This window comes from Rana temporaria, chromosome 10 (assembly GCF_905171775.1).
Source record: "Rana temporaria chromosome 10, aRanTem1.1, whole genome shotgun sequence".
Taxonomy (NCBI): Eukaryota; Metazoa; Chordata; class Amphibia; order Anura; family Ranidae; genus Rana; species Rana temporaria.
Window position 1 is genome coordinate 25,844,894 of NC_053498.1, and position 23,645 is coordinate 25,868,538.

The 23,645-nt window shown below is 46.2% G+C and overlaps 1 protein-coding gene across 1 annotated transcript in view; it reads right to left on the minus strand.

Annotated features, from left to right (window-relative positions):
• The window catches only part of LOC120916464 (carcinoembryonic antigen-related cell adhesion molecule 1-like), a 79,302-nt gene that overhangs the window by 47,301 nt on the left and 8,356 nt on the right, over positions 1–23,645 (minus strand). Inside the window, exon 2 of the mRNA XM_040327441.1 lies at positions 12,833–13,189. Coding sequence (XP_040183375.1) covers positions 12,833–13,189 — 357 coding nt within the window. The remainder of the gene's footprint in view (positions 1–12,832; positions 13,190–23,645) is intronic.

The following is a 23,645-nucleotide window of genomic DNA, read 5'->3' on the forward strand; positions in this document are numbered from 1 at the left end:
TGAACAGCAGTAGGAATAAGAGTATATAGAGTGTTAAACAACTGCTGACATAGGTGTATTGACTGGGCGGCAGCAGCAACAGCAGAAGCAGCAGTAGTAGTATTAACAGTAGTAGTTGATACAGAGTCATATCACATGGGCAGGAGTTGCCATGATGTACAGCAGTCTTAATAAGAGTATATAGGGTGTGAAATAACTGCTGACATAATTGTCTTGACTGATCCAAAGGAGTCATGGGAGAAAATCATGTGGTCAGATGAGACTATAATATAATTTTTTGATCATAATTTCACTAACCGTGTTCGGAGGAAGAATAATGATGAGTACCATGCCAAGAACGCCATCCCTAATGTGAAGCATGGGGGTGGTAGCATCATGCTTTGGTGGTGTTTTTCTGCACATGGGACAGGGTGACTGCACTGTATTAAGGAGAGGATGACCGGGGCCATGTATTGCAAGATTTTGGGCAACAACCTCCTTCCCTGAGTTAGAGCTTTGAAGATGGGTCGAGGCTGGGTCTTCCAACATGAGAATGACCCAAAGCACACAGCCAGGATAACCAAGGATTGGCTCTGTAAGGAGCATATCAAGGTTCTGGCGTGGCCTAGCCAGTCTCCAGACCTAAACCCAATAGAGAATCTTTGGAGGGAGCTCAAACTCCGTGTTTCTCAGCGATAGCCCAGAAACATGACTGATGTAGAGAAGATCTGTGTGGAGGAGTGGGCCAAAATCCCTCCTCCAGTGTGTGCAAAGCTGGTGTAAAACTACAAGAAATGTTTGACCGCTGTAATTGCAAAGAAAGCCTACTGTACCAAATATTAACATTGATTTTCTCTGATGTTGAAATAGTTATATTCAGCACTGTAAATACATCAGGTCCGGGGCTTCATCAGGGAATGCATGGCAAGGGACCCTTCAGCGCCCTGAACCGACGACGGGTGCCAGAAAGTCACCGCCGATCCAGGACTCATTCATCTTTATGAATGTGAGTCTGTCCACGGAGTCTGTGGACAGACGGGTCCTCTTGTCCGTGACCACCCCACCTGCCGCGCTGAATGTCCGCTCAGATAGTACGCTGGAGGGGGGGCAAGACAATAACTCCAGCGCATACTGAGCGAGCTCGCGGCAGGTGTCCAATCTGGCAACCCAGTACTCCATGGGGTCGTCGGTGCTCATACTGTCAGAAGCACCGACGGACGCCATGTAGTCTGCCACCATGTGGGCCAGCCGCTGGTGGTGACTGCTGCTGCTGCTGCTGGTGGTGGTACTGGGTCGCTCGGTTTGGAAGAACATCCTCATCTCTTCCATTAGGTCCCCTGCTCGGCTGCAGCTGGGTGCAGCCACCTGCTGGGTGAGATGAGGGGGGACAACTGGAGGCCGGGGAGTTGCCTGCTCCAACCGTCTGACAATGGCTGCCTGCAGTTCCTCCATCCGGTGCTGCCTCCGGCTGGCTGGGATGAACTGCTCCAGTTTCCCCTTGCACCTGGGATCCAAAAGGGTGGCCATCCAGAAATCATCCCTCGTCTTGATGGTCTTAACCCGGGGGTCCCTCCTGAGGCATCTCAGCATGTGGGCAGCCATGGGGAAGAGCACAGCCCGCTGTGACTCCTCAATGCTGGCCAGGTGAATGAGGTGCGACTCTTCTTCCCTGAGGCGCTGCTGGTCAAACTCAGACATGCCCAACCCCCGGACTATCGGTGCCCCCAACACCGGCTCTCCCTCCTGACCAGGCCCTGACTCCGGGACGACACCAGCAACCACCTCCTCCTCCTCTTCATCATCATCCTCCTCCTCCTCCTCCTCGTCCTGGCCCTGGTCTCGGTGGAGCATTGCTGACTCCTCCTGCTCCACCAAGGCACTCTCCCCAGCCTCGAGCAGGCGATCTAGTGTCCTCTCCAGCATGAACAGTATTGGCAGCACGCTATTGAGGCCAATTTGCTCACTGCTGACCATCTTGGTCGCCTGCTCGAAGGAGGACAACACTTGGCAGACCTGGTTTATCTGCCCCCACTCCGCACAGGCGATGAAAGGGAGTTGTGGTGAAGCCCTCTCAGTGCCTAGTTCCATCAGGTACTCCCTCACCGCCCTTTGCTGCTCCCACAACCTCTTCAGCATGTGGAGGGTGGAGTTCCACCGCGTCACACTGTCCACAATCAGCCTGTGAAGGGGCAGATTGTACTTCCGCTGCAATTTGGACAGGGACGCGGTAGCGGTTGGGGAGCGCCTGAAGTGGCTGGCAATCCTACGCGCCTTTGCCACAATGTCACTCAACCCTGGATAAGTGCGCAGGAACTTCTGCACCACCAGGTTGAGGACATGTGCCAGACAGGGCACGTGGGTCAGACTGCCAGCATGGAGGGCGGCGAGTAGGTTGCTGCCGTTATCGCAGACAACCATACCTGGCTGGAGCCTTCGGGGTGTCAGCCACTTCTGGACCTGAGCCTGAAGTGCTTTCAGCACTTCTTCTCCAGTGTGTCTCCGGTCCCCTAAACTAACAAGCTGGAGCACGGCCTGACAGCGCACGTGCCCCACACTTGAGTAGCTACGGGGGCGCTTGCTGGGAGGCTCAGCAGCTGCGGAGACAGTGGCTTGAGGGAGACCAGCAGTTCTCCCCTGGACACCCCGGGGCGGCACCACAAGATCGGTTGCCGCCGATCCCTCACCGACGCCTCGGAGGGAAACCCAATGGGCCGTGAAGCTGATGTAGCGTCCCTGCCCATGCCTGCTGGTCCAGCCATCCATTGTCAGATGAACCCTGTCGCTGACAGCGTGATCCAGCGACAGGGTTACATTCTGCACAATGTGCTGGTGTAGGGCAGGGACACCAGTCCTGGCAAAGAAATGGCGGCTGGGGACACGCCATTGGGGTTGGGCCTGCTCCAACATCTGCCTGAAGGGGTTGCTGTCAACTATGTTGAAGGGCAGCAGATGTTGGGCAATAACCCTTGCCAGGAGCCCATTGAGGGAACGCACACGTCGGTCTCCAGGGGGGAAGGGAGTGGTGCGGTCAAAGGCGTCTGAAATCGACGCCTGGCGCCGGACGGCAGTGCGGGACACAGACGTGGAGGGTGCTGTGGAAGTAGAGGTCTGGCTGCCGGTACCAGTACCTCTACTAGAGGGAGCGGGGGGGCATGACCTGCTGGAAAGAGATGAAGATGTGGCAGGGGCTGCTGTACCCTGCTCACTTGTGGTGGTGGCGCTGCTACCACCACCACGCTTCATCTCGTCATACAACGCCCAGTGGTTTATCCTCAGGTGCTGGTTCAGGGCTGTGGTACCCACCCGAGCCAAACACTTCCCTCTCTTCACCCTCACTTTACAAATCCGGCAGATGGCCACGGTAGGGTTGTCTGCCACCAGGGTAAAGTAATTCCAGACAGGTGACTTCAGCACCGCCCTCCTGTCAGATGGGGTGACGGTTACTTGCACCTGCTGGGACTCGGTGCGCACAGGTGGAGCTGCCTGCTGCTGCTGCTGCTGCTGCTGCTGCTGCTGCTCCTCCTCCTGACACCTCCTGCTGCCATCACCAGTGGAGACCCTGACGATGGTCTCCCTGGTGGTGACCTGGCGCACCGTTTCACCAGGGTGCCTACCTTCCCCGTCGTCACTGACGTAGTGAGCCGACGCGTCAGATGGCAACCATGATGGGTCACCCTCTTCGCCCCCAGAGATGTCAGACCAAGGGCTGAAATGTGTTGGTCTGAGGGAACCACCTGACATGGAGCCTCTAGCCTGGCTCCGCTGTCCCCTCACCCACGCCTGGGTCTGACTAGGTGCTGCTGTTTCCTGCACCAAAACAGCAGCACCAGTTTGAAGGGATGTCTCTGGGATACTGCCAGCAGGTATCCCATCCTCCTCATCCATCCCTTCAAAAAGGTCCTGACCATCAGGACAGAGCTGGAGGTCTGCCTGATGCATGGCCTCCCCCAAGAGATCCCTATCACTGTCGCTGTCGAACAGTAAGATGCTGGACTCTTGGGGGCTGGGGGGGGGTAGTACAGGCACCGGTGTAATGGTGGTACTACTGTGAGTCGGGACCGACGACTCAGTGGCACTGCTGTGCCCCATGTAGTCCACCACTACTTGAGCCTGAGATGGCAATATCGGGCGGCTGCCCGATGGGAAGAACTCCCGGATCAGGCGTACTCCCCTTGCACCCGATCCTCTACCACTAGTAGGGGCACGAGAGGTACCCCGTGCTGGCAGCGATCCAGCACTGGGAGTAACTCCCCTACCCCTGCTGCCACGGCCACGGATGCCGCTCATAATTGCTGATATGTGTGTGGGGGGGTTAAACTTTATTGGGGGGGGGAAATGTGAACAAAATGTGTTTTTGTGTATTTTTTACAAGACAGGCACGCAGACAAAGACGTACACAGACAGCTACTAAACTATAAGAAAAGTAGTACACCAGACAAGGACTACAAAATTAAAGAAAAAAAAAAAAGCACTAAACAAACACTAACTTTTTTTTTTTTTTTTTTTTTTTTAAACACAAAACACAGACACTAAACACACACTAAGCTAAGCTAGATGAAATAAATGTACACTAACAGTGTGTACACTTACTACACAAAATTTAACTAAACTGAACACAAAACTTAGCTTTTATAAAAGCTCTTTAGGGAAAACTAAACAAAATGTGAACTGAGATGCCTATCAAATATCACTGAACAGCGAACCTGCAAGATCTAACAGTAACACAAGATGAACAAAACTTAGCTTTTAGAAAAGCTCTTTTATAAAGCTCAGCAAAATGTGTTCTGAAATCTCTTGCAAATATAACTGAACAGCGAGGATTGCAGGATCAAACAGTAACACAAATGAAAAAAACAGCACAAAACAGCACAAAACGTAGCTTTGAAAAAAGCTCTTGGGTCTATTGCTTTGAAAAAAGCAGTTGATATACTGGAAAAGATCCACTGGAATCACTAAATAGCAATGCTGGTGATGATCTAAATCAATCAAGAACAAAGACACAGGAAACCAGGAACACAGAAACAGCCTCCACACTCTATAGCCAGCTTCTGAATCTGCAATGAAATGGTGCTGGGAGTGAGCTTATATAATGTCCATGCAGGCAGGTTCCTATTGGTTGCTAACCTGTGACGAGTGTGGAAGGAGAACTCTGATTGGCTCTGATGCAAAAGGGCGGAGCAAATAATCGCGCAATATTCCTATTGCCGAATATTCGCATTGCGAATATTCGGCAATATAAAATGATCGCTTCAGCTACTCGGCCCAATGGCTCTAATCATACCAGCAATGCTTTCAGACGTCTATGGAGATCACTAGGATGTGATCTGTTTTACAAATGAAACTGTAAAAATCGCTCTGATGCGGAAGATCGGGGCGAGGAAAGTAATCGCGCGATATTGCGTTTGCCGAATAATCGCATTGCGATCTTTCTGGAAAATTCAATGAACGCTTCAGCTACTCGGCCCAGGGTCTCTAATGATACCAGCAATGCTTTTAGACGTCGATGGAGATATCTAGGATGTGATCTGGTTAAAAAAAAAATTGTAAAAAATCGAATATTCGGAATTGCGAATATTCACCGCGAATTTCGAAATATAGCGCGATTTCTCGAATATGCTATATTTGAGTCGAATATTCGCAATGCGAATATTCGTGAGCAACACTATCAATGAGGACAAGGAAAGGAAAAATGTATATAGAAGGGATTTAAACAATACCTAAAAGCAGGGATTCGTTTGTGTGCGCCCCATCCAAGGCAAGCCGGCAAAGTAAAGCCGGCTCAGCCTGTTTAAATAGCCCCCCAGCCTCTCGGCATTTGACGTCACCAAGTGGCAGCGGACAGAGAGTGGCCACCGCGCATGCGCATACCCAGAATGAGCCTACAAGTCCCATACAAACAAAAATGTAGCGCTGAATGTAAACAATAATTGAATATACTACATGAATAGTATATATTATACGTTGTGAATCTGTGGATACATGTGTTGATTAAACGTGCAAACACAGTCTATATAAAATAGATGACAGTCCAAAATAAATGATCAAGTGATGGTGCTCCGATGATTCAATGCATGAAAAAACCAAAGTGAAAAGAAGCCGTCACCAACTGAAAGGAGGCTTACCGGAGAGATTGAACCCTAAGGAACATACGTTCGAGAGGGTCAATCTAGCATGCAGACGATGCACAAGGCTGCAAAACGCGTCAGTTACCCCACTGCTGCCACTTTTTATCTGATCAGATTTTTCACCATATAATGTAAATGTTCCAACCTACATTAAAATATAGTTCGTAATACAGTATTACGCTATGTGCTTTTTTTCTTTTTCCTCTTCCGGATATTCCTTTTTTGGCCTTGCCGTTTGACCACCATTGGGTCACCTCAATATACGCATCAAACCATTCACCTTTGGATACACCATTTGGAGATTTGGAGGTCGTGTATGAGCTGCAGCGTTGATCGATCCATACGTCTATATCATGCTAGATTGACCCACTCGAACGTATGTTCCTTAGGGTTCAATCTCTCCGGTAAGCCTCCTTTCAGTTGGTGACGGCTTCTTTTTACTTTGGTTTTTTCATGCATTGAATCATCGGAGCACCATCACTTGATCATTTATTTTGCACTGTCTCCTATTTTATATAGACAGTGGGCCAGATTCATGTAGATCAGCGGATCTTTAGATCCGCCAGATCTACCTGTTTTACGATCCGCCGGTGCAATTTAGCGAGGCTAGTGCATGATTCATAAAGCACTTACCTCGCAAATTGCACCGTCGGATCCTAACTCCCCCCGGCGGAATGCAAATTCTGCGGCTAGGGGGAGTGTACAATTTAAATCAGGCGCGTTCCCGCGCCGATGGCGAAAAAGCCCAGTGCGCATGCTCCTAATGACGTCGCTAGGACGTCATTGTTTTCGGCGGCTAGGTTACTTACGGCCATCCGTATTCCCGACGTACTTACGCAAACAACGTAAAAAATTTAAAACTCGGCGCGGGAACGTCGGCCATACTTAACATTAGCTACCCCTACATATTAGCAGGGGTAGCTATCCGCCGGAAAAAGCCAAACGCAAACAACGTTGAAAAAGAGCGACGGGCAGGCGTACGGACGTGAATCGGCGGTTCTCCTCATTTGCATATGCGACGTGTAAAAAAAAGCGACGACACCTAGCGGCCGGCGGGAGATTACAGTCGAAGATTCGACTGGTGTAAGTCACTTACACCAGTCGGATCTAAGGGAGATCTATGCGGAACTGATTTTAATGAATCAGTCGCATAGCTCCGACCGTGGGATCTCACAGATCCGACCGTCGGCTCTCACAGATACGACGGCGGATCAGGAGAATTATTTTGCATTTTGTTTCCATACAAGTCCCATACAGCCTAGCTGTATAAGCATCATCAAGAGCATGACGCGGCCGATTGGGACACACGCAAATCTGCAGATAAAGCAGCAGATATGGGAGGCATAATGGGAGATAGTTGAACTGCAAGGGGCGGAACCAAGAGCGGGCAGTTTGTCATAGACAAAATGCCCTTGGGTGTCCATGCAGCCAGGGATCGGAGCCCTAGCATTAACCAGAAGGCAAAAACAAACAAGGACAGCGCAACCGGGGCATGGTAGATGTACAACACCCAACTGACTGAGATCCATACACAGGGGAACCCAGATGAAATCGGCCCATATCAGATGTCCAGCCGTTCTGAAAAGTAATAAAGATGTAACAACATAAGATCAATATAAAAACAGAACAACAAAATGTGGGAGTTTAGCCCCCTGCAGCCACACAAGGGCATTTTCATTGGTTTGACCGTACTCTGAGGGTATGTTGGTTCTTTGCACTCTTCCCTGGGGTCTTGACATTATGGATCCCGTTTTGGTTCGGTCATTTTCTAAGTTCCAGCTGTTCTTTAATGAAATGTTTGTTCATTGTTGTTTTTGTTTTTTTCTGTAGAATGTATCATTTCATTTTCACACTCCCCTGAAGAAGCCAAAGACTTGGCGAAACATGTCGGGGAAAAATATGTTATAATCTTCCTCTAATGTACACTCTTTATCATGTTTCTGTCTGATTAATTGCAATTAATGAACTATTGTCTTCTTTTACACTGTTTTCTCTTTGTAATTTGCTTGGCACAGTTATAATCCCCTCAAAATCCTCCCTACCTTGTAACTCCGGTTCTTCTGTCTGTAACTACACACAGTAATGCAAGGCTTTCTTCCTGGTGTCGAGTGTCGTGCTCGCCCCCTCCCTTTCTCCTCAGAAGAAATAAGGACATTTAAAAGCAAAATGGAAGGATGAGGTAAGTGAAGGAGGACTGCACTAAGGGAAAGGAAGCTATTTAGAGAAAAAAAATTGTACCTTTACAACCCCTTTAAGTTGCATAAAGTGTCACTGGCATAAACAAAATTCATCTAAAAGACAAAACATTTTTTTCATGGTGATCAGGAGAGTTGAGCCTAAATTGCTGCACCTCTGAACAATTTGTGTTCAGTTTGATTTTCAGATGATGAGGAAGTCACATGACGACGTAAATGGCACACAAATGTGTCACAACCGCACGCATTGCACATGTTTAAAGCGCATTGCTGTCTACTTGACGGGGTCGCATCCAGCAGTGGTACTGCCAGCCTTATGCCCCATACAGACGGTCGTTTTTTGTGATGAAAAAAAAATGACGTTTGAAGTGATGAAAAAAAACGACATTTTTGAAACTTCATTTTCAAAAACGATGGAGCATACACACCATCATTTTGAAAAATGATGAACAAAGTGACGGCACTCTAAAGGGGAAGTTCTATTCGCCTTGAGGCTGCTTTTAGCTGGTTACTTGTTAGTAAAAGATGATTCGTGCTTTTTTGTCTGTTAAAGCGTGATGAATGTGCTTACTCCATTATGAATGGTAGTTTTACCTCCCGTCTCAAAACTTGCTTCTGGGCATGTGCGGGTTTAAAAACGTCGTTTTCCCCACACACTATCATTTTCATTGACACAAAAAATGACATTTTGAAAAACGACACAAAAAATTCGAGCATGTTCGAATTTTTTTTTGGTCGTTTTTCTGAAGACATAAAACGACATTTTCCCCACACACTATCATTTTAAATGACGTTTTCAAAAACGTCATTTTTTTTCATCACAAAAAACGATCGTCTGTATGGGGCATAACGCAGCAGGAGGATCATTTTTGCAGTGGATGCACAGTAAAGTAGATTTTTATTCTCAGAGAATATGTGCAGGAACTCCCCCTTTCCAAGTTACCCCTTGTCTCCTCCCCTATCAACCTCTAAGCACCATTCATTGGTTCCATTACCTACCCACCTTTCAGGACCACCCCTTTTAGAGAATACAGAAGCATGTAACATTTGGGTACTAAGGCCCAGATTCTTAAAGGACTTGCGACGGTGCAACGCCATGTACGCCGTCCTAAGTCCTAATCTGGGCCGTCGTATCTAAGCGACTATATAATTCTATTCCTTGAGGTTTTTTCTAATATTTTTAAGAATCAGTTACGCATAGATAAGCATTAGATCTGACAGGCGTAAGGCTCTTACGCCGTCGGATCTTAAATGCATTTTTTTTTTTGCCGCTAGGTGTCGCCACCGTAATTTTCCCCATTGAGTATGCAAATTAGCTAGATACGCGAATTCCCGAACGTACGCCCGGCCGACGCAGTGAAGTTACGACGTTTACGTTAGGCTTGTCCCGGCATAAAGTTGCCCCTGGGTCTATGAGGCGCAGCCAATGTTAAGTATGGCCGTCGTTCCCGCATCGAAATTTGAAAATTCACGTTGTTTGCGTAAGTCGTCCGTGAATAGGGCTGGACGCCAGTCGAAACCAATGACGTCCTTGCGACGTCATTTGGAGCAATGCACCCTGGGATGGCGCATACGCATTAGGTTCGGCGTGGGAACGCGCCTAATTTAAATGCTATACGCCCCCTACCTGCCTAATTTGAATTAGGCGGGCTTGCGCCGGGGGATTTACGCTACGCCGCCGCAACTTTACAGGCAAGTGCTTTGTGAATAAAGCACTTGCGTGTAAAACTTGCGGCGGCGTAACGTAAATCAAATACGTTACGCCCGCCCAATTATACGCCCATCTACGTGAATCTGCCCCTAAGTAATCTGTATGGAACTATGATAACAAGAACAGCAGTAAAATAGATCTCCTGCAGCCAGCAACACTAGACCCCCCCAGCCACAATAGATCCTCCCAGCAACAATAGACCCCCAGCAGCAAAAATGTATCCCCCGCAGCCAGAATCAATAGACCCCCCACATCAACAATAGATCCATCCAGCAACAATGGACCACATACAACAAAATACCTTCCTCAACAAAACATAGACCCCCCTGCAGCAACAACAGATCTCCCCACAGACAGCATCAATATACCTTCCATCTAGGGTTGCCACCTGTTCGGGATTCACCCGGACAGTTCAAGTTTGGAAACATGCGTCCGGGTTTTAGACTTTCTGAGACCCGGACACATTATTCAGACCGGACTAAGTCTCCCCCTTCTCTCTCCTGCCTCTAATGCCCCATACACACGGGAATTCCATTCAAGCTGTCTTGCATACACACTGTCAGACCAAATTCCAACTGTCCAAAATGCGGTGACGTAAAACACTATGACGTGCCGAGAGAAATGAAGTTCAATGCTTCCGAGCATGCGTTGACTTGATTCTGAGCATGCGTGTTTTTTCACTGTTGGAGTTGCACACAGATGATAAGAATTTCCTATAGTTTTTTTTTTCCATCGGAAAAAAATAAAACATGTTCTATTTCTAAACACAGAGGGAACAAAGTCTGATGGGGCCCACACATGATCGGAATTTCCGATAAAAAAAAGTCCATCAGACTTTTTTTATCGGAAATTCCGATCGTGTTTATGTGGCATAAGTGCGTACACTAAGGTAAATCAGGGTCCTCAGAGCACTCATTACATCAGAGCTCCCCTTTACAGCAGAGGCCACAGTGTTACCCCTTACATCAGAGTCCTCTCTGTACACCAGAGCATCCCTTATGTTAGAGTCCCCAGAGTCCTACCTTATATCAGAGTCTGCAGAGTCCCCCCTTACAGTGAAAGGGAACTCTGCGAGTTCAGATGTAAAAGGGGAACTCTGTGGACTCTGATGTAAAGGGGGACTCTTGTGATTAACGTCATATGATTAGAAATGTTATTTAATAACATTGCACAGTTTATCTATGCATACTATGAAAAAAAATTGCTGTGATGCTGAAGTGTTCAGGTTTGACTAAGGCCTAGTACACACGAGAGGATTTATCTGCGGATACGGTCCACCGGACCGTTTCCGCGGATAAATCCTCTCGAGGATTTCCACGGATTTGGATCCGATGGAGTGTACTCACCATCGGATCGAAATCCGCGCCAAAATCCCCTCGCGATGACGTGTCGCGCCGTCACCGCGATTATGACGCGGCGACGTGCGCGACGCTGTCATATAAGGAATTCCACACATGCGTCAAATCATTACGACGCATGCGGGGGATCCCTTCGGACGGATTGATCCGGTGAGTCTGTACAGACCAGCGGATCAATCCGTTGGGATGGATTCAAGCGGATAGATTTTAAAGCATGTCTTCAAATTTTTATCCGCTTGAAATCCATCCCAGGGGATAAAAATCAGCGGAAACAGATCTGCTGGATTGTACACACCAGGGGATCTATCCGCTGGAGCCGGTCCGCGGATCAATTCCAACGGATGGATCCTCTCGTGTGTATGGGGCCTTAAAGCGGAGTTCCACCCAAAATTGGAACTTCCGCTTATCCCACTCCTCACCCCCTTACATGCCACATTTGGCATGTAATTTGTTTTGGGGGGGAGTGGGGGCTTCAGGAGGAGTGGGACTTCCTGTCCCACTTCCTCCTTCCGGTCAGGCGATTAAGCTTAATCGCCTACAGGGAGGGGCTGCTGTAGGCGATCGCCTAGGACACGTCACAGGTCCTAGGCAATCTCCTGTCCAATCAGACGGTGCAGGGCTGGGCCGCGCCGCGCGCGCATGTGCAGTGTCGCTCACGCATGCGCAGTGGGTGCCCGGCCATGAAGCCGAAAGCTGTCACGGCCGGGTGCCCACAGTTAAAATGAAGACGCCGGCCGGGGAGGGGGGGAGAGGAGCGGGGACCCGGCCGGCGCGTCGCTGGAACGCTGGAGCAGGTAAGTGTATGTTTATTAAAAGCCAGCAGCTACACTTTTTGTAGCTGCTGACTTTTAATAAACATAAAAATTGTCTGGAACACCCCTTTAAAGAAAAGGTGGCAACCCTACTTCCAGCAGCCAACAACAATAGCCCCCTCCCTTAACAGTAGATCCCTCCCAGCAACATAAGACACACCCTCAGCAAAAATAGATCCCCTCCAGTGACAATGGATCCCCCAGCAGCCAGCATCAACAGACCCTGCAGCACACCCCACACCCCTTGCCATTACATACATTCAGTGCTTGATGTGCTGGAACCTGCGTTCCTGATGAAAAAAAGTCCTGTAGTAAAGTAATATGATTGCAGCATGTGAACACCCCTGTCTGCGGCCTTTGCAACTTAAGAGGGGGTGGTTGGGGGCGGGTGCTAGAATGGTGGTTTAACCATGTGTTTTTACCCCCCCCCCCCACACACAACTGCAGGTTTAACCAAACTGTATCTGGGACACAGACTGCAATGAAATCCTGACAGAGGTGCTAACCCCCTCACCACTCTATACACATATTTCCCTTTAGTTACATTTTAGTTCCCCACCATGTATTCCTTTTACATTAATATACATACAGTGAAAAATAAATAATACATTTTAGGTAAATCTGTCTGACAATTTTCAGATACATTACTCACCATAGATTTTCAGGTATACATGTGTATCACCATAATTATCCGCTTGCATCTTCACTATGTAATTTCCCTCATCAGTTCTATTTAGGTTGGAGATCTGTAGAGATCCATTGGGGAAAGGTGTCATCCTACTATGGAACAGACGTCCAGGAATTGTTGGATTTGCACCAGGGAATGGGCTATATGTAAGGATTTGATCATCTCTGCCTGAGCTCGGTCCTTTATACCAAATAAAAGTCACAATTTTCCCAGTAATCCCAGTAACACTCAGAGTGACAGATCCTCCGATGACCGGATTCTGAGGGATCAGCTGAACACTCATCATTCCACTGGACACATCCACCAACACACCGAGGAGAACTGCAAGAGAAAGTGACACATAAGAAGATCAGAGATTGTATGTCTCAAATATAAAGAAATATAAAATTATAGTGTAACCAGTCCATTTACAGCTCACATAGGAAAAAGAGAAATATTTCTGTACTGTTCTGATTGGTCAACCAATACTGAGCTGTAATTTATAACACATTAAAAAATAAAAATGTGAACATGTGAAAATTAAAAAGAAAAGGATCTGGTTGTACAGAGATCCTGATGCACAGTAGTAATGAGCTGCACTGCCCTGGGTTCAGTTTGAGCGGAATTCAGAAAAGTTCAAACAACTTTGGATGCATAACCCGAACCCTACTGAAATCAATTGGAGGCAAATCTGTAAAAATAAAAATACCCATTTTCTGGGATAAGGGCTGGTTCACACCAGATGCAGTGCAGTGCGTTTTTATTCTGCATCAAAAATGCATGGGCAGTGTTAAACATGGAATCTAATGGCCCTAGCTAACATCAATGGGCCGGATTCAAGAAGCAATTGCGCCTGTGTAACCATAGGTTACACAGCGCAATTGCTTACTTGCCCCGGCCTAACGAGTGCTCCTGATTCAGGAACCTCGTTACGCCGACTGCAGCCTAAGATCTGCGCGGCATAAGGCTCTTATGCCCGCATATCTTAGGCTGCATTCTTGCGGTGGACGCTAGGTGGCGTTCACGTTGTGCTCAGTGTATAGTATGCAAATTGCATACTAACACCGATTCACAACGTTGCGCGAGCCCTGCGTACGCAATTTAAGTACGGAGGTTTTCGCGCAAGGCTGCCCCTGCTATTAGCATGTTACGTATACCCGTCGTTCCCGCGTCGCGAAATTCGAATTTTACGTACTTTGCGTAAGTGAATCGTGAATGGCGCTGGACGCCATTCACGTTCACTTTGAAGCGAATTACGTCCTTGCGACGTCATTTGCCGCAATGCACGTCGGGAAAGTTTCCCGACGGAGAATGCGCGCTACGATCGGTGCAGGAATGCGCCTAATTTAAATGATTCCCGCCCCCTACGGGATAATTTAAATTGCGTGCTCTAGCGCCGGGCATTTTGCCGGCGCGCCCGCGCAATTCACGGAGCTTCTGCTCCGTGAATCAAGGGCAGCGGAGCAAATTTGCGGGGGCGCAGGGCAAAAACGTTGCCCTGCGCCTCCGTAAATAATGGGCAATTCTACCTGAATCCGGCCAAGTGCAGTCAGTAAAAGTACAACATGTTGCATTTTCTCTGTGTGGAATTCATCTGGAATGGGGGAAAAGGCACTGGAACGCACATGTCTTCAACTGAGATGAAGAAAAAAAGAGGGGAAAATGCACCAGAATGCATCAAAAACACGCATGCAGAAACGGATCTGCGATGCAGAAATTGTGGTGTGAAAATCTATGATGTAATCCTTGTACACACTATTAGTTTTTATCCCAGCGGGTATAACAGCGGGTATAATGTAGTTTTATCCCAGTGGGTATAATGTAGTTTAATCCCAGTGGGTATAACAGTCGGTATAATGTAGTTTAATCCCAGTGGGTATAACAGTGGGTATAATGTAGTTTAATCCCAATGGGTATAACAGTGGGTATAATGTAGTTTAATCCGTGTGGGTATAACAGTGGGTATAATGTAGTTTAATCCCAGTGGGTATAATGTAGTTTAATCCCAATGGGTATAACAGTGGGTATAATGTAGTTTAATCCCAGTGGGTATAATGTAGTTTAATCCCAATGGGTATAACAGTGGGTATAATGTAGTTTAATCCCAGTGAGTATAACTATTCTGAATCGGCTACAAAGGCTATGAATGTATTTTTCAGTAGCACATGGAGCTCATTGCCCTGAAGAGATTATCCATCCCAAATCACCTTTCCAGATAGCTTACTCAGTCACAACTCACATGAAAGAAGATCTGGCGATGTTTATTCGTCGTATGATCCGTAGAATGCAAGTTACAACAGGTAAAAGAACGATTCTTACATGCAGGTAGAAGAAACATACAGGTCACATGAAGTACAGCATTGAAATGACTGATACAGAAAAGAGGGGGAGGAGACTGAGCAGCATGCAAACTAAGGAATGCCACAAGAGTCAAACTAGATAGGGATTAAAGAGACATTACATAATAAAAATAATATCATGTAACATGACACTCCCCGCCTGAAATCTTTAGATTTCAAAGTCTATTACATATATAAAGATAAGTCCAACTTGAACCTGTAGGGAAAGAAACGTTAAAGGTAAAACTGGTGTGTAAACCATAGATACGAGATACCCGCAAACACAAGAAGGTATGCAGTAAATGAACAATGAAACATGACGTCCAAAAAACAGATGGCTTGAGTCCTGCAGTCTATCGTTTGTAATCGTGGGACTTCAACAGTAGCACAGTCAATAGTGATAGTGATATTCTCCCCGCCATAGCGGGTATAGCCGGTACTCCTGCCTAAGTCACTCATTATGACTTCAGCTATTTCCACTGCTAGCACAGCTGCACAAAGTTCAAGTCTGGGTATGGTATGTGCGGGTTTTGGTGTTAGCTTTGTCTTGCCTAGAACAAAGTTGCAGTGTATGTCTCCATTAACTCCTGAGGTCTTCAAATAGGCCACTGCAGCTATAGCTTCAACTGATGCATCAGAGAAAATATGGATTTCCCTCTGGACAGCGGCTGAGATGGAGACTGGGGCATAGCAACGTGGAATTTGGAGCTGTTCTAATGTCTTCAGAGAACCTCTCCATTTCTCCCATCTTTGTTGTTTCTCAATAGGTAACGGAGTGTCCCAATCTAGGTTATCAGTAGTAAGCTGTCTTAATAACATCTTACCTTGGATGGTGACTGGGGCTATAAATCCCAGTGGGTCGTAGATGCTGTTCACTACGGACAAGACTCCTCTCTTGGTGAAGGGTTTGTCACAGGTTGACACCTGGAAGGTGAATGTGTCTACTTTGATGTTCCACAGCAGACCTAGACTTCTCTGCATAGGGGGTGTGTCTGACCCAAGGTCAAGGTCTTTCACACTGGCGGCATAGTCCTCAGGGTGAAATGCATTCATTAGCTCTTGGCTGTTAGATATAATTTTGTGAAGTCTCAAGTTTGCTACAGCTAGCATCTCCTTTGTTCTGGTAAGAAGATTAATTGCTTCTTTAGCAGTAGGAAAGGATTTGAGCCCGTCATCTACGTAAAAGTTCCTTTCAACAAATTGACGAGCATCGGATCCATACTCAGCTTCTCCAAGCTGAGCTGTCTTTTTTAGTCCATAGATTGCTACAGCTGGGGAAGGGCTGTTCCCAAAGACATGTACCCTCATTCGGTAATCAATTACCTCTTTGTTGATGTCGTTGTCCTTGTGCCATAGAAACCTGAGGTAATTCCTGTTATCTTCCTTGACGATGAAGCAGTGGAACATTTGTTGAATGTCGGCCATCACCGCTACAGGTTCTTGACGAAAGCGAATTAGGACTCCAATGAGGTTGTTGTTCAAGTTGGGCCCTGTGAGGAGCATGTCGTTAAGTGAGAAGCCTTCATGTTGGGCACTGGAGTCAAAGACAACTCTGATTTGGTCTGGCTTTCGTGGGTGATACACACCGAAGGAAGGGAGGTACCAGCATTCTTCTCCTTCTTTCAATGGGGGTGCGGGTTCGGCATGACCCCTGTCAAAGATATTCTGTATGAAGTCCACAAAATGTCTTTCCATCTCTGGCTTCCTGCTTAAGGTACGCTTTAAGGAGGAGAATCTTTTGACTGCTTGATGTAGATTGTTTGGTAGCTTCTCTCTCGGGAGGCGAAAGGGTAGGGGTGCTACCCAGCTATTGGAATCTTCCTGAAAGAACTCATTGTCCATTACTTTAAGGAATTCTTTGTCTTCTGCCGAAGGAACCAACTTGTCGTCTTCACTGCTTACGTTGAAAACTGTAGAACCAAAGCTGTCATCGTAGGTGCGGGAAAGGTTTGTGTTGCCATGTTGCAACTTGCAGCTAGTTACCTTCTCCTTTACCCAGTAGTGATGTGGGCATGGCTCAAAGTGAGTATTACGACCATTTGGCAATACATTTGTCTTGAATGAAGAAATGTTAGTAGGCTTTTTCATTTTGCCTATACAGACGTTGCCTATGATGACCCAGCCTAAGTCCAGGTACTGGGCGAATGGGGCCTCTGGAGGTCCGCTGACCTGCCTGTGTACCTTGTGGATCCTTAGAATATCTCTTCCCAGCAGAAGAAGGATTTTAGCATCTTTGTCAAGTGGTGGGATTTCACTGGCTATTGACCTTAGATGAGGGTGGTAGAAGGCAACTTCTGGTGTAGGTATTTCTTCTTTGTTGGCTGGTATCTGGTTACACTCTACAAGTGTAGGTAAGGGTAATTGTAGGTTGTTTTCTAGGGAGGACACAATAAATCCATGAGCCCTTCTTCCAAAAACCTCTGTAGTTCCACTACAAGTGCCTAATGTGTAAGGGTGAACCTCTCCTTTTGTGCAAAATAGATCGAACAGTTCGGATCGTGCAAGCGATCGATTGCTTTGATCGTCTAAGATAGCATACACCCTTAAAGTCTTTTCTGGCTGATCCTTGTGATGAATATTCACTAGGCATATTTTAGCGCAAGATTTGTCACAGTGGTCTTCCCCACAGACTTCAGTGCACGAAGAAAATACCATGGTGGAATTAGGTACGTGATCTGTACTCTTCCCGCTGTGGTTCTGCCCAGGAGGAAGGTCTGCATGTTGTGAAGGATTGGACTCAAGGGGATGGAGTGCTTGCACATGGTCCTCGGAACCGCACTCTATGCACTTGATAGGAGTTTTACATTCCTTGGCAAAGTGATCGGTGGAAGCACAGCATCTATAACATACCCCAAAAGTCTTTAGGAGTTCCTTTCGTTCTTGTAGGGGCTTCTTTCTGAAACCGATACATTTTTTGAGGGGATGAGGCTTCTTGTGGATGGGACATAATCGGTTTGGGTTTTCGATCTTGCCACTCTTGTTTGGGGCGGGAGTGGGAATAATGTCTGTCTTCCTAACGGACACGGGACCTCTGCGGTTCCTGTAGCTAGTATGTAGGTTGTCACCTTTAGGTGAGGGAGTATTGAACTCGCTGAATGCAAAACTAGGATCGTTCTTGGTGTCAGCAATGTTCCTGACGAAATTGCAGAAGTAGGAGAACGGGGGAAAGGAAACCTTGTTTTCCCGTTTGTATGATGACCCAACTTGGATCCACTTTTCTTGTAGGCCATGCGGAAGCTTGCAAACGATAGGGTTAACTCCTCGAGCAGTGTCCAGGTAACTGAGGCCAGGTAGCTTAGGGTCAGTTTTGGCAAGCTGGACTTCGAGAAGAAGGTCGCTGAGTCTCTGGAACTCTATATTGTCCTTACCAGATATCCTTGGGAAATTTTCCAATCGTTTGAGCAATGCATTCTCTATGGCTTCAGGACTACCGTAAGTCTGTTCTAGACGCTCCCATGCTGCGGTGAGACCTGCAGTTGGATTGTCGATGTAAACTGACCTGAGGCTCTTGACACGTTCTGTTGACTGTGGGCCAAGCAACCCGATCAGCAGATCCAGCTCACGATCGGCAGTAAAACCGATACCGCCTAATGTAGTTTTGAAAGCGGCTTTCCAGCTTCTATAATTTTCAGGATGGTCGTCGAAGTTTACTAGGCCTGACTTGGCGAGCTCATGTCGAAGTAAGTACTTTACTACCTCTGTTGCCTCTGACTTTACATAGGAGGTTGCTGGTTGATTGTTGTGGATAGCATTGTTTATGGTATCGTTGCAAAGAGACGTGGGAAGATATGGTGCAGCAAGGGCATTCAGCTGAATTGTTGGGTGAAGGTCTGGAACAGTACTGTTAGCAGGAGGCTGGCGGCTTGCTTGCGGATTAGTGTGCCGTTTTGTGACATATGCGGGATCAGCATGACAGTCGGGAGCTGCACTGGGGTGGGTTTGCATGTAGGAAGTGGCTGGAACAGCTTTTACCTGATGATGTGGTGAAGTCCTTGCGTTGCCGTGAAACGTGGAGGTAATTGAGTGTTCACTGCTGTGGTTTAGAACATAGTTCTTAGTGCGTTCAAAAGGATCTTCTACATCTGCCTTGACGCTGACCCTTTCGCTAGCATCTTCATCTGCACCGATAGCTTGTTCCAAAACCTTTAGTTTTGCTGCAGCTGCCTCGTAGTTGCTCTGTTCCTTTAAAGCTTCAATTGCTGCCCTTTGACGTGCCGTTTGAGCTTCTATTGCTGCCTTTTGATGCGCTGCCTCGGCTTCCATTACTGCCTTTTGATGCGCTGCCTCGGTTTCCATTACTGCCTTTTGATGCGCTGCCTCGGTTTCCATTACTGCCTTTTGATGCGCTGCCTCGGTTTCCATTTCTGCTCTCTTTTTTGCATATGCGGCCCGTACCTTGATAGCCTCTGCTTCGGCGCGGGCATTCATTAGCTGTTCACTAAGCGTTGAGTGCCTTGAACTTCGGGATCTAGAGGAACCTTTAGAACGTCTGGTGGATACAGATTTGTGAGATACAGTGTCCCGTGGCAGCATTAATTTTGCTTCTGCCTTTGCTTTAGTTCGCTGGATAAAGCTTTCTCTTTCCTCATTAAGAAGCTGGGCATTGTTAAGTTGCTCTAAGGACTCCTCAGTGTTGATGCTTTGCAGAATAGTTTTATATTTGTTGCTTGTAGTCTGGTACAGTTCGTATGAGGCAGAGAGATGCTTTATGGCGCCCTCTAGTTGCAGTACCTCATGGCTGGGACATGAAATCACATCAATGTGGGTGAGGATTTTATCCCAAATCTGCTTCAAACTGGTTGCTAGTTCAGTTCTCATGGATTCATAGTTCTCTTTAACCTTCCAAGTGGGTTTCACAGAGCGTTTGGTCAATGCAGTGGACTCTGGGTCCTCATCCTGGCTTTCTCTGTGTGAAGCATGCTGTGGTGTTTCATCACACACTGAGCCCTTTCCACTCATGATGGCCTGCAGTACACAGGCTTGGCTGTAGCAGTGAAGAGTGTCTGTATACTGTGAGGAGCTGTAACAAGCTGTGCTGGGGTTGTATGCAGAATTCTCATGCAATACACACAGTTACACTTCCCTATGATCTGTCCTGTGACGCAGTTATCTCTGTGCAGGCTGCTGGATACGTTCTTTTACTATTCTGAATCGGCTACAAAGGCTATGAATGTATTTTTCAGTAGCACATGGAGCTCATTGCCCTGAAGAGATTATCCATCCCAAATCACCTTTCCAGATAGCTTACTCAGTCACAACTCACATGAAAGAAGATCTGGCGATGTTTATTCGTCGTATGATCCGTAGAATGCAAGTTACAACAGGTAAAAGAACGATTCTTACATGCAGGTAGAAGAAACATACAGGTCACATGAAGTACAGCATTGAAATGACTGATACAGAAAAGAGGGGGAGGAGACTGAGCAGCATGCAAACTAAGGAATGCCACAAGAGTCAAACTAGATAGGGATTAAAGAGACAGTACATAATAAAAATAATATCATGTAACATGACAATAACAGTGGGTATAATGTAGTTTAATCCCAGTGAGTATAACAGTGGGTATAATGTAGTTTAATCCCAGTGGGTATAACAGTGGGTATAATGTAGTTTAATCTCAGTGGGTATAACAGTCGGCAGGGCAGGATTTAGGGTGGTGGGGGGCCCTGGGCTTGAGTCACTTTCGGGCCCTCCCTTCTATACATTACTTTAAATAGAATAAAATGATACATACACAAGCTATGTATTAGAGCTACACAATTCTGGATAAACACATGATGCACACTACGGTTTCATTTTTTAATGTAGAACGTCTGCCCATTGACCCATACACTAAGTGTGACCAGGGCCGCCATCAGGGGGGTACAGGCAGTACACCTGTACCTGTGCCATCCGGGTCCCCAGGGGCCCGGATGGCAACCCCCTTTAAAAAAAAAAAACTTTTTTTTTTTTTTTTTTAGGGGTCCGGAGGTCCCCGGGGGCAACCCCCCCTTTTTTTTATTTATTTTTTATAAAAATATATATATTTTTTTTTATTTTATTTTTTATTCAAGGGCCAAATTATTATTTTATTTTTTTAGAGGTCCCCAGGGGCCCGGATGACAATCCCCCTTTTTTTTTAATAAAAAAAATATCTTTTTTTTATATATTTTTTTTATTTCTTTTATTTTATATATATATATATATAAATTAATATTATTATTATTAAAGGGCCCAGAGGTCCCCAGGGCCCCAGATGGCAACCCCCCTTTTAAAAAAAAAAAATATATATATATATATATATATATTTTTTATATATATTTTTTATTTCTTTTTTTCTTTTTATTAAAGGGCCCAGATGGCTACCCCCTTTTTTTTATATATATTTTTATTTATTTCTTCTTTTTTTTGTAAAGGGCCTCCCCCCACTTCTCAGTTCGCGGCAGCCCACCCCGCTTCTCAATTTCAAGCGGCAGCACCCCCCCCTGGGTATAACAGTGGTGGGTATAATGTAGTTTTATCTCAGTGGGTATAACAATCGGTATAATGTAGTTTAATCCCAGTGGGTATAATGTAGTTTAATCCCAGTGGGCATAACAGTGGGTATAATGTAGTTTAATCCCAGTGAGTATAACAGTGGGTATAATGTAGTTTAATCCCAGTGGGCATAACAGTGGGTATAATATAGTTTTATCCCAGTGGGTATAACAGTCGGTATAATGTAGTTTAATCCCAGTGGGTATAATGTAGCTTTATATCAGTGGGTATAATGTAGCTTTATAACAGTGGGTATAATGTAGTTTAATCCCAGTGGGTATAACAGTGGGTATAATGTAGTTTTATCCCAGTGGGTATAATGTAGTTTTATAACAGTGGGTAAAATGTGGTTTTATCCCAGTGGGTATAACAGCGGGTATAATGTAGGTTTATCCCAGTGGGTATAACAGCGGGTATAATGTAGTTGTATTCCAGTGGGTATAATGTATTTTTATCCCAGTGGAATGAACGGGGATGACAGCTCAGGTCGGAGCTGATGTACTAACAATTCAATGTCAGTACATCGATCTCCCCGGCTGTGCTATTGTGTTCTAACAGGGAGATGGCCCCTCCGCCAGGACACTCTGGTCAGCGCTCTCAGTCATTGGTTGAGAGCACTAATTTGGAGCTGGTTGGCAGACCTTTTTCGGTCATGACCCTTCGACTGTTGGACTTGCTGTCGTACACACAGGCTAAATGTCGGTTGGTTTCTATTGAACCGGCCGATGCTGCCCGACATTCGGCCCATGTGTACTAGGCTTAAGGGGGCACTTTGATGTGCATTGCTCTTACAAAACGGAAGTGAAAGGGAAAAAGGAGAGGTTTAGGAGCTCACAGATGTTATAAGGAGACAGAAAAACACAGTAAAGCCTCATACACACGATCGGACTTTCATCGGACAAATATGTGTTTTTTTGCCCAAAGAGCGTTGTCCGTGAACTTGTGCATACAGAAGGTAGAACATTTTCAGCCAACATTCACAAAACTATGTGTTTTTTCTGCTCTTTAGCGGCACCCTTTGGGCAACTTCTGCTAATTTTGTCTGATGGTTAGCATTGGCTCGGAGCATGCGTGTTTGTACTTTGGATTTTAGTCCGACGGACTTGTATACACATGATCGGATAATCCGACGGAACACATTTGTTGTCGGACATTCCTCTGTAACTCAAAACATGCAACCTGTAGAATTTTTTAAACATCGCCTATGGAGATTTTTAAGGGTAAAAGTTAAACACAGAGATCCACATCCCGTCAGGGAGAGGAGACCAATGCTGTGTCTCTTGTACATAGGGACAACCATCGGTCACCTCCCCCAGCCAGTCCCCTCCCCCCACAGTAAGAATCACCTAGCAGGGTACATATTTAACCCCTTGATCGCCCCCTAGTGTTAACCCCTTTCCCAGTCACATTTATACAGTAAGCAGTGCAGTTTTATAGCACTGTTCGCTGTATAAATGTGAATGGTCCCAAAAATGTGTCAAAAGTGTCCGATGTGTCCGCCGTAATATCGCAGTCCTGACAAAAATCGCAGATCGTCGTCATTACTAGTAAAAAAAAAAATAATAAAAAAAATTCTATCCCCTATTTTGTAGGCGCTATAACGTTTGCGAAAACCAATCACTATACGCTTATTGCGATTTTTTATACCAAAAATATGTAGAAGAATACGTAGCGGCCTAAACTGAGAAAAAAAATATATATTTTTTTGGGGATATTTATTATAGCAAAAAGTAAAAAATATTGTTTGTTTTTTTTTCAATATTGTTGCTCTATTTTTGTTTACAGCGCAAAAAAACAAAAAACAAAACGCAGAGGTGATCAAATACCACCAAAAGAAAGCTCTATATGTGGGGAAAAAAAGGACGTAAATTTTGTTTGGGAGCCACGTCGTACGACCGCGCAATTGTCATTCAAAGCGTGACAGTGCTGAAAGCTGACAGTTC